This window comes from Euphorbia lathyris, chromosome 1, assembly GCF_963576675.1.
Source record: "Euphorbia lathyris chromosome 1, ddEupLath1.1, whole genome shotgun sequence".
NCBI lineage: Eukaryota > Viridiplantae > Streptophyta > Magnoliopsida > Malpighiales > Euphorbiaceae > Euphorbia > Euphorbia lathyris.
In genome coordinates, this window is record NC_088910.1 from 64,582,016 (window position 1) to 64,594,551 (window position 12,536).

Sequence of the window (12,536 nt, forward strand, 5' to 3'; positions counted from 1 at the left end):
TAGATTTTTAAAAAAGAAGAATTATTGAAATTTGAACCTCGTTTGTTTGCCGAAAAATATTGGGCAAATGAAAATTTTATGTTGGAAGATAAAATAGTTTCCGATGTTTGCCTACAGCATTGGAAAATTAGAAGAATGGGTGATTATTATTTTCTAAAGGATAAGAATAAATGGAGCAGGATTCCAAAAGCTTACGAATTTAGATATTTAAGATTATAAAATAAAATATATTCACTTATGAAAAAATATCTTATCAATTTAAGTTTCATTGAAATTAAACATTGATTTGACATTTTCAAAATCAAATACACTTACATATACATTTCATTTTACTGAATAGAAAAGAGAAAATAGAAAATAAGATCATAAACTTTTTATTTATATATAAGCTTTAGTTCGGTTTCGATTAAACTATTTTTTACGAAATAACCAAACCAATAACCGATTACTAAACTAAACCTAACCGGACTGAACTAAAGAGTAAAAGTAACCACTAGGAATAAAAATAAAGTGCGTTGAGTAGCTTCATCTCTAAGGCCGGTTAAAGACATGCTAGTCCAAGTTACTATGTAAAGTTTAGTACTAACAAACATTTTCTCATACTCTGACAAAAATATTGAATCCTTAATTCTCTTAAAATTAGCTCATCCACACCAATACCTTGCGGTTTACATTTTATTTGAAGATCATTCTTCAAATATCCTTTCCCTCGCCTTGCTTGCCTGCAATAAATGGCACAAACATTCATATAAAATCTCATTGTAAAACCCAAAAACCACAAGGCTAGAGATTCACCTGTTTTTCCCAATTTATGCAACTTGTAACAAGAGATAGCAGAACTGTTTGTACAAACGCCCCAACTTGTATTCCAATCCAAAGCCCAACGCCTCTTAGATTAACCCAAAAACCCAACAACGCAGCCACTGGAATTCCACAAAGATAGAAGGCCCCAAGGTTTACATAAGCTCCTATATGCTGCCATCCACAACCCCTGGCAACTCCTGAAAGCACTCCCTGTAGGCTGTCCAATATAACTGACAAGCATACCAAAGGAGCTATAGCAGTCACATAGTCTACTACTTCCTTCTCATTGCTGAAAAGGTAGCCAAAAACACGCCTGCTGCAAAAGAGTATGCTAGCTACTACGCTTGTCTCCACTATTGCAAGAAACAACACTGCATATACTGCTATTCGTGCTGCTTCTGGCTTTCCTGCTCCTAATTCGTTTGACACTCTTGTGCTATAAAACAAACCATATTCAAATGTTACCTAAACTAAATCAACCTGAAAAGTGCATGTAAAGATAGATCTATGGAGGAGGGGACATACCTTGCTGCAGCACCAAAACCATAAGGTATTGCATACAGTGTAGAAATGGTAGTAAGACTGCACAACAGTGGATCCATCATCAATTAATTCTATTATATTTCTCAAAAGACTAAATAAATAAATAAATAAACATACCAGACAGATAGGACAGAAGCTTCAAGTTCTGGATTCGGCAACAGCCCTGAGAGCAAGACAAGCAGCTCGTATGACCACCATTCTAGGCTACATTTATCGTTAATGCATCAATTGAGGAATATAATCTTTATTGATAAACAAATTCTTGCAAAGCTAAAGAATTACCAGATCATGACCGCAGAAGGGATAGCAAAGCTAAAGAATTCTCGAATTCCATGAAACAAGTCCATAGAAATAGGGGAACGAGTTTTGGCACAAGCAGAAGAATACTTCATGTAGAGTACAAGAAAGATTACATTTAACCAATTTGAAATACCGATTGATAAAGCTCCTCCAAGGTTTGCTAGTCCTGTCTTGAATACTAAAAGCCAGGAAAGAGGTATATGAAAAACAAGTGTAGCGCAAGAGCTAAGGAGCATGGGCATGATCAAGCTTTGTGTCTGAAAGTAACGAACAAGTGGCTGAAGAGCTGCATAGGCAAAGAGTGCAGGAACAAGCCACATTATGAATTTACCAGCTTCATGTGAAATGATAGGGTCTTGGCCAATGAGAACAAGTATCTTTCCCATGTATATCCATATAAGAGATAGAGGGATACAAACTAAGGTTAAACAGAATATAGCAGTATACGTTTGAATTCCTAACTTTTCATATTGCTGTGCTCCATAAGCCTGTCCACATAGAGTTTCCAATGCACTCGCCATCCCCATCTGTATATTTACAACAAATTCTGTATATTAAAATGACTATTCCACACTCAAATCAATTCTATTATATATATATCATGCTTCTCTTAATTTGTTTACTGAGTTCCAAATCTGTTTCTTCTATTTGATCATTTTTGTATCCATCTCATGCTGTCAAAAGAGTGTTCAGCTCAAACTCTTAAAGGCTCAATAATAACTTTTATAATCATTGACACGCTCTTGCACAAGAATGACCTCTCTTACTCCAAGCATAAACAGGCACAGGCACACTAAATGTTATGCTAAAATTTCATTAATATATATGGGATTTTCAGGATCCAAAACTCTAAACCGATGGTCTCATACAAGCTGATAAAATTTCAAAAACAATTATTATTAACATGTGCTAATAATAATTACTTGATGCTGCAAAATTCCTTTTTCCTTTTTTAGGGAAAAATAAAAAAGAAATGTATATTTATTCAGCCCCACACAAGATGTTTTCAACCCACAGATAGTCAAGCCTCCACTGAACCATTAACTCTTTCCAGTAATAGTTTGATAGTTTTCTTCTTTATTAATTAATTTTTTCGTGGAAAGGCCTTTCATTGGGTGTATTCCGAGATGACTATGCCAAGTCCAATTCGTACACTCATACTTGCTTTCCACGGTATCAAATAATTCATTTAATCAATAGGACAAAAATGTATGACTTCTCAAGAAAAGGACCGTAACAATAATAATATATAAGGATCTATTTGACCATCAACAATACATGTTTTTTTTGTGAGGTGCCATGGGAAAAAGCGGATAAGTACAGGATAAAAAATTTAAAATAGAAAAAAAAAATTATATATATATTATGTCATGTTGAAGGTTAGGTCATTTTTGTAAAAGAAAAAATTAATATCAGCTTTTTTTTTTTTTTTTTGAATAAGTTGTGAAAACTACTATCCAAAAAACTACAAATTGTAACTTTTAGTGAAAACAGTTTTCCCAGTTTCCAAGGAAAGCAATTTTGTATTTACTAGACCGGGCCGTAAAATAAGTAATATAGATAATTCGGTTAACAGAGTGTTATTCATTTAATTTGCATTTGAAATTTATATTTTTCACAATTTGAAAACAGTTGTTGACATGTGTAATTGTGACTATATGTTAACTATAAAAACTGTAATTCAAAATGTGAAAAAATAATTTCAAACACAGATGAAGTGAATAATGTCTTTTTAACTGAATTACATGTTCACAACTAAATAATTTGACAAGCATGAGACTTGATGGAACCAAAAATAAATGATTTCAATGCGTCCAAATAAAAGATCAAGACTTTTTTAAGCAAAACATGAAAGATTAAGAGCTTCAAAATGCTTTTTACCTAAAATCAAATTGGTCTCAGAGTTTGAAAACGTCCGATTAACTTCTTAAACTTCTTTAAACTGACTTGTTGATCATTTGAACTTACGTAAAGCAATTTATTAACTTTCTAAACTTGGTTTTGATTATAATGATAAGTGGTTAAATTCCAAAGCTCCCCTTAACTTTGGTTGCTTTCAAAGTTAAGGGGACAACCATTCAATTTTTGGGTTAAGGGCATGACTAATCTCAAGAACTTAATCTTCCAATGTAAAATAATGGACGTATAGATAGACAATTAAATCTTCCAATATAAAATATACAGTGTTCTTATACAGAGAGTAGAAATTTTCGACACTGTAAAATCAAAATATTAGGACCAAGTTAAATAAAAGTATCCTCTCCGAAAACTCTCTGAAACTGTCAATCTCTCTTTTTAACTTCACAAATTGATGTGCTATATAGCATCCAACATTAACTGACAAAGGTAAGGATACAGCCAAGAAGAGTAATTAGTCTTGTTGGCCGGAATTGGTATCAATAATTAATAAATAAAAGATATTAAAATAAATTTCTGACTCTCATTAATTGTATTAGGTACGTACATAACACAGTTTTGATTGGAAGAGCAAAGTTGGGGGTAAACTTGAAAAAAGTAAGGCTATTTTCTTTTGATTCGAAATCCCAACAATGAATGATATAAAGTTAGTTTAATAATGTAGACTGATTTATTAATAATTAAAGCAGAAAGCTACATAAACGAACGAATTGGGGAAAAGAGAGAGACTTACAAGAAGACTAAAACCCGTGACACCGGCGAGAGAAACGGCAATGGCGGAGCTGGAAAGAGCAAGTTCACTAATATGACCAACCATCATCATTGAAATAACCTGCAATAAGAATTGCGATAGAATAACAGCAACCATAGGTGCTGCTATTAATCCAAGTTTTTTGACTTCTGCGGTGAAAGCAGGCCATAATTTCTCTTCTCTTTTAACCACTAATAGACTTTCTTTCATGTTTTTCTCCTCATCGCTTCCTTTGTCTGCCATGGAATCGAATATAGATAGCTCCAATCGCTTTCTGAGCCGCCTCTTTCCTGAATTGAAAAGATACAAGGAAGGAGGAGATACTCAATAAGGAGATATAGAGAAAAAAAAGAGCGCAGCGCCCAAGAGGCGTATGAGATTGATATTCTTTTTTTTTTTTATATGTATAATTACTTTTGTTTCCTGCTGTCTTATGACTTGTTGTTGATAGGGATGTCGATTAACCTGTGGGTGTTTCGTGTCAATTATTATTAAATTAACAATTTTAACTCATTTCAAAAATTACTTTTATACCGTGGCGGTAAGTTTTTTTTGGACTAAAATTAAAAGCTTAAAAATTATAATTAATATTAAGTTCGTTAATAATAATTAATTGAAAAATTTATACAAAAATTCATTTTTTAAAAATTATTTACAACTATATCAAGTCATAATTTTAGATTATGTCAAACTAGTAAAATTAATATTTTTAATATATTTTCAGGATTAGAATATATATATTAGAAGTCTTTTTAGAGTTTATGATTTATGAATTGGAGTATAGAATTTTTAAATTATAGTATAAAATCATAATATATAGAGAATAATGACATATTAAGAATTAAATTTGGTGATATGATATTCATAATTATGATATTCATGTATTTGACCCTAATTAATTTAAGTATAAAATTATGGCCATGGTATGAAAAGTAATTTTTGAAATGAGCCTTTTGGGCCTAATAATTTTACATTGAAAACTTAAAATGACAACAAATGTAATTAATATTAAGCTCGTTAATAAAGATAAAATAGAAAAAATTACATTGAAAACTAAACCTGACAAATAATATGAAATAAGAAATTTTGATAAATATGACAATTATTTTAAAATGGGTTGAGCATTTAGTGTAGATATTGGATAATGCATTTAATCATGCATTATTACATGGTTATTTTCTTTTATACAATATAATTATCAATATTATTAAATTTTAATATTTTGATTATGTGAGATGTTAGGATTTATTCGAATTATGGACCGAATAAATAACTGAAACCAAAATGGAATGGATCAAACTCATCTAAAAAGATTGAGGATTGGGGTTTATAAGCTAAACCTAAGTTATAAATAGGTAGTCACATAACCTTAAACACAAGGCTAATCAGAATTAGATCCTAATCAGTAGAGGGAGCTTATCTAAAATTGGAGGAACTCCTCAAAATTTCACGGGATGAATCCAGAAAAGAGAAGAGGACGCCAATAAGCTAGAAGGTTAAGAAGGCTTAGTTTTTTAGTTCTACAAGGCTAGTATCAAAAAGATTTTGGCATGGCATTGGTTCCACAAATCCTAGTCATCAAAATTCTTGGATTTTTTTTTTTTTGTACACGGATGGGAAACTCCTCCAAAACTTCATCTGTTCTGCTCAGGTGCTTTTACACCCACCTTTGATGCTGCTTTGCGTGGGTGATACATGACTGGTGATACGATATTATGATTGATTCTATTTTTTTGTTGTTTATTTTCTCAACGGGTTCTGCTATACAATAAGTAAGTCTTAAATCTGTGTTTGTATTAGGATTATTTGTTTGGATAATCCTTTCATTAGTATCAGAGTCATATATCTCGTGTTTTGTCTATTTTGGTCCATGAATATGAAGAAAACCATAGTTTTTATATGTTAGGCTTAACGTTTGTATTAAATATGTGTTATATAGGCATGTATATGTGTTTTCCGGACCGTTTTTGGTGCAAAATGGCACCAAATCGCAGAAAACTGTGTTATTTTGCATTTGGGAGTTTTCTATTTCAGATTTATACGAATTCTAGTCTCACCCGAGAGTGTTTGAGTCTCAATCCCTATTTTTGGTTCATCGTATGGACAAGCAGACTTCACCATCGTCACTAGGGACCCCGAAAACCGTAGACTAGACCAAATATCGAGAGTAGTAGACGGTGGAAAGGCGCATGCCACACATTACACGTGTGGCGCGCACACCAATCATGTCATGACGCATGGCGACCCGCAACCCAACCACATCACACCTCGTGGCGCGCATGGAGCCCACGCGCGAAGCGCGTGTAGGCACGTGGGGGCTTTTCTAACCCGTTTTTGACCCAATTTTTTTCCAATACGTGTTTTGGAATTTTTCTTATTTTTTGTAATATTTGGACAATCATAATATTTAATTTTAAATTATTTACTATTCTAAAACCACTTAAAAATAAAAGAAAATATTTTTCTATTTGCCAAAAATTGCATAAATATTTATAAAAATTCTAATAATTAGAAATAATTTTGGAAGCATTTTCGTTAAATCGAAATACGTTTTGATTGATAATGACGTTTTTGTATATGTACATTAACTTTTTTTCCTTTTATTAATTACTTTTTTTTTAAAAGAAATGGCTTCCACCAAACACACTCATATGGTTCCTCGAACTCCTGCTAAGCTGCGAAGATTGCGAAAGGAGATGGGAAAATGCAAGATGGCATGCTACGTCCGGTGGCACGATGTGAATGCAATTATGCATCATCTAGTCAAGATGCAAAATCTAATGCAAAAGTCCATTTTTGCTGGTGGTTTAGCGCAATCTCAGAAACCCGTCCTGCTCTTCAATATGTTGAAAAGATCATTCATAACTAAAATTTAGGCATTTGTATGCCTCAAGTTGGTTTAAAGTCGGGATGAGTTACGAAAAGTTTGTAATTGTCTTGATGAATAGGTTGGACAGTATGCTTGTCACAACTGTTGCTGGATATTCTGGTATGGAGCTGAAATCGGGTAGACTCTTTTATGCACCTTGGTATAAAAGAGAGTTTAAATGGTTTTCAAAGGACTTGCTTTTCGATGTTGTTAGGATAGTTCTAGTCAAAATCTTTTATGATTATAATTCGGACAATGAGTGCTTTTTAAGAGTAAAAACTTTTTGTTAGTCTTTGTTTATCTCTTTTAAAAACATTTTGTTAGTTTTTTTTTTGCCAATTATGGTTCGATTTTTTTTGTTATTTTTTATGGAAAATAATTTATGTTGATTAATATTTGTAAGCATTTATTAAGGTTTATTATTTAGTAATTTATTTTGTGAGATAAATTGTTGCTTTATCTTAATAGCTATTTATGAATAAAGCCTTATTAAGATTGAATAATAAACCCAAAGTCAATGCTTTCCATTAATAACCACTTTGTAATAAGTTACAAAACCAGTTATATAAGATGACAACGATTCTCTATGAACAAATGTCTAGTTAATTAGGTCTAACGCTAGAGTATAAAGGGTAATCTGAGCCATCTCATCTTGGTCTCAAGTTTAAATTGATCTTTAATTTGAAAACTTCATTAGGTAGATATGGTTACTAAAGATCTATTATGTGTATTGAAACCTAAACTTCTTACTAAGTTATGCAATTCCATTGTAGATCAAGTTTGAACAATGGCCTTAGCTAGGAAATCCATAATAGTTGAACTAAACAAAGACTTGAAACTCAATGGGGATAACTATTAAGTGTTGGGTATTAAAATAAAGTATATGCTTGAAGAACAAGAGGTTCTTGAAGTTTTGGATACAATTATGGTTGAACCTGAAGAAAGTACTATTGATCAGCATATGATGGATAGAGATGCTTACTTGGCGTGAAAGAAAAATAATTCCACAGCCTGCATCATCCTACTGAGTGTTATGTATGATGACTTCACCAGACAATTCTATAAGTATAAGACTGCAAAGAATCTTTGGGCGATCCTGAAGGAGAAGTTTGGAGGTGTGTCTATAACTAAGTTCATGTCTCTCACTATCAAATTTGGTACTTACAAGAAGAAGGATGATCATACTATGAGAAAACATCTAAGAGAGATGTCAAACATGATTAGTGAGCTTAGTGAAGTAGGTCCTCTATTGACTCGGGAGCAGAATATTCAAGTTGTTATACATTCTTTGTCGAACAGTTGGGAGCATATAAAGATGCACCTTACCCATGATGAAGGTCTCACAACCTGTAATGCTATTGTTCTCCACCTCAAACTTGAGGAGGATCGTCTTACATTGATCAAGATCAATGTAGATGATCACTATGCGGGTTCACACTCGTGTGGGAGGCGATCCAATGTGCAAGGCAAGAGACGTATGCATTTCAATAGCAAGGGAAAAGAGAAGGCTATGGAGCCTGATAAAGCAAAAGGGACAAGGAAAAGTGGCCTAAGAATAGAAAGAAGGCAAACATCTCACATGTGAAGTGTTTGAACTACCAGCTCAAAGGACATTATGTAAAAGACAGAACTACCCCTAAGGTACATTCAATAAACTCAAATATGAGTGAGATAAATGTATCAAGTACTATTCTTATAACTGAATTTGATCCTATATGGATTATTGGTTCAGGTGCAAAGGACCATGTGATGAAGGAAAGAGAACCCTTTGTTGAGTTCCAAAAAATACTTGTCAGAATAAGGTGGATTTATGTAAGAGACAACTCAAGAGTTGATGTCCAAAGGATTATCATGTGTAGATTAAATCTGCAAGGCTATCAAACTCTTCTCCTATAAGACGTTCTACTTGATCCCAAGATTCGATAGAATCTTATTTCTACTACCTTATTCTTGAGGATATGCTTCAATTTCCATTTTAGCTATAACAATTTAGAATTATGTTTGAATAATGTTTTTTATGGTTTTGGATACATTTTAAATGGTTAAACAATTTTGGATGTAAGGATTTATTCGGGTTATGGGCCGAATAAATAACCCGCTCGAAATGGAATCGAGCCAAACCCATCCAAAAATATGGAGGTTTAGGGTTAGGGTTTTATAAGCTAAACATAGGCTATAAATAGATAGCCACCTAATTCTAAACATAAGGCTAATCAGAGTTGATCTGAGAGAATATCCGTTTTAGTTCTTGGATCCACCATTCTCACCTCATGACTAGTATCTACGTGGGTGATACGATATCGTGGTTTATATTCTTCCATTGTTTATCTTCTCAATGAGTTCTGCTCTACAAGAGGTAAGACTTAAACTTGTGCTTGTATTATGATTATTTGTCAAGGTAATCCATTCATGAGCAAAATTTTTATAACAAATTTTATAATCTAATTTTCAGAATGTCTTTAAATTCACCATTATTGAAGAAAATAAATAATAAAATTGCAATAACTAAATATAATAACCATTCTGATGGACGGAAGAAAGAAGATTCTCAGGCCTAATTAGATTAGTTTTCTTAAGACAGATTTTATCGCAATCGACAATAATCTTGTGATATACAACAGAATTGTGAGTCAAATTATCACCATAAAACCAAGAATTAGGATAAAAGAAAGAAGTTCAGAGAGCTTAACGAATCGAATTATCACTACTATTGGAATATTTTTTTCTCAATTAATTCAAGAATTAATTTACTTAATGAAGTCTTAATGAATTAATTCACGTTAATGTCAATTAACACCAGTGTAACCACTAAATTGTTTTACAAAATTAATAATGAACATTAATTCTATTAAGGAGGCTTAATTCTCTATTAACCACTATTCAACTTTTATATTTTGATAAAATTGATTTTTTTTTGAAACATCACACTCTTAGTACTGATTTTTTTAGTTGATTTTTAGTTTGTTAACACATCAACATTTACTGATGTGTCACTCTTAGAAATTATTTTTTAGGTTAAACTTATTTTCTGATGTGTCACCCTTAGAAATTATTTTTAGTTTATTCACACATCAGTATTTGTTGATGTGTCACTCTTAGAAATGATTTGCTAGGTTAAGCTTTTAGTAAATTATACTGTACTTTTATATTTTAGGTTTAATTTTCTAGTTATCACTATTCAGTCTTTTATATTTTTGATAAAATTGATTTTTTTTACACATCAGCATCACTCTTAGAAATGAGTTTTTAGGTTAAGCTTTTAAATATATATATATATATATATATAGCACAAATTTCATGACAATTTTTATAATCTAATTTCGAGGAAAAATACCTTTAAATTTATCATTAATTGAAGAATAAAATTCAAGAACAGAATAATCATTTTATTAAATTGAAGAAAATAAATAATAAAACTACAATAAACTGAATATACTAACCTTCAGATGAACCAGATGAAAGGAAGACGGAGATTTTGAGGTTTGATGAGATCAAATTCCTTAAGACAGATTTTTCTGCAATCGATAATCGTCTTTCCAGATACAACCAAAATATTAGTTGAACTATAACTATGTGTATCGAATTTTCATCACAAAACCAATAAATAAGATGAATAAATCGAAACAGAAGTTTTGAGAGCTGAACAAAATTTGGGAGAGAGGAAATTGTTCAGATGAATTGTCTATGTTGTTCGAATGAGCAAAAAATCACTCTTATAAGTAGACTGTTGGAATATTTTTTTCTCTCAGTTAATTCAAGAATAATTCACTTAATGAAGAATTAATTTATGTTAATGACAATTAAAACTAGTGTAACCACTAAAACTTTTTATAAAATTAATAATTAATGTTAATTCCATTAATGAAATTTAATTCTCTAATAACCATCATTCAACTTTTATATTTTGGTAAAATTGATTTTATTTTGTTGACACATCATCATTTGCTCGTGTGTCACTCTTAGAAATGATTTTTAGTTTATTGACATGTCATACTTTGCTGCAGTGGATATATAGTGAGAGGTTTTACGAGTTCAACTTTTATATATCTATATAAATATCTACAACCCGGTCTTCAGATGGAATGAATTGCATTTGAAGAACTTGCACAAACAAGAAGACCAAAAGAGTTCAAATAAGGAAATGTTCATTAACTTGCAAAAATACAATTATAGGTGGGAGTTCCTTTTAGGTGAACCTTGTGTTCCTCACCACTACTAAAAAGAGCCTATCTCCGGCCAAATGATTCACCAGTTGGTCAAAACATCAAATATGATCTTTTCGTCTGTTGAGAGAGGAGTCGGGTCTTAAAAAGCATCTTTTTCTATAGCAGTCAAATTCCAAGAGCAACGGAAAGGAAAGTCAATGGGATAAAGGGAGTCCCCCAAAAAATTTCCATTCTCATCCTTGGGAAGACAAATCTAGAACTAACGGGGCTTGAAGTTCTTATTATTGGAACATTTGTCGTTTACAAATGAACACAGCTTGGTGGGAAGCTTGTATATATACAAGGCATCATTGGTCTTTCATTGGTAAGGAGTCCATATGTGCCGAAAAAGAGATCACGTCAACACATACTCCAAGTCCTCACAAACCTTGGCCAAACCTAAAAGGTCCAACCAAGCATTTGGAGACGAGCTGGCCATATCCTAAGCTCCCCTAATACATTTACGATGCTATTAGAAAAGGGGGAGACACACCCCATTTTCAAGGAAAATCTCATAGAGCCCTATAGGTGGCCCTCTGGTGCTTCAGTTATCACTTAGCCGAGGGAAGGGACCCTAACTTCGAGATGAGCAAACTCAAGGAAGTTAGACACCAGCGTAGCTAGAGTAAGTCCATCGAAGGAAGAAGGATGTTCAAAATTCTTCAAATGAGGAACCTTTGGGTTTTGTAGGCTCTTCAACTTCTTCATCTATATCACCTCGAGGTTTGCCTTTCTTACTAAGACTCTTACCCTTGCTAAGAGAAGATCCTGCTCGAACCATTGAAAAAGGTAGAGGATGAAACGAAGAAGAACTTACTTCAGCAGAAGTCAAACCCAGAAAAGAGCTAGAAACTTGAAAGACTCTCTAGAAAAAGGAAAAACCATAAGAGAAAAATATGCAGATGATACAGCAACCAAAGGGAAGAAGATAAAGGGGAAGAAGGAAATCGAAAAGACTTCAAGGAAGGTGAAATGACTCCGGCATCAAAATAGGTGTTCTCATTAAAGAGCCGCCAACACGGGATTATAGACCCATCCTCGAGAAGACACGTTGGTAAAGCAACAAGCGGCCCCATGACGACTTCAAAAAGATGACTGTTTAAGGCAAAATATTAAAATGACCCTTTTATAAAAGGAAACTTTACAA

General features: G+C 32.6%; 1 protein-coding gene across 1 annotated transcript; it reads right to left on the bottom strand.

Moving 5' to 3' along the window:
- Nucleotides 1-353: 353 nt before the first annotated feature.
- Nucleotides 354-4,700, bottom strand: LOC136235732 (protein DETOXIFICATION 12-like). The gene is made up of 6 exons (XM_066025641.1): nucleotides 4,298-4,700; nucleotides 1,630-2,174; nucleotides 1,465-1,551; nucleotides 1,330-1,386; nucleotides 796-1,240; nucleotides 354-722 (listed from the first exon to the last, which is right to left on the bottom strand). Exons 1-6 carry the CDS (start codon nucleotides 4,556-4,558, stop codon nucleotides 687-689), a joined length of 1,431 nt encoding a protein of 476 aa, XP_065881713.1. The 5' UTR covers nucleotides 4,559-4,700; the 3' UTR covers nucleotides 354-686.
- Nucleotides 4,701-12,536: the final 7,836 nt, after the last annotated feature.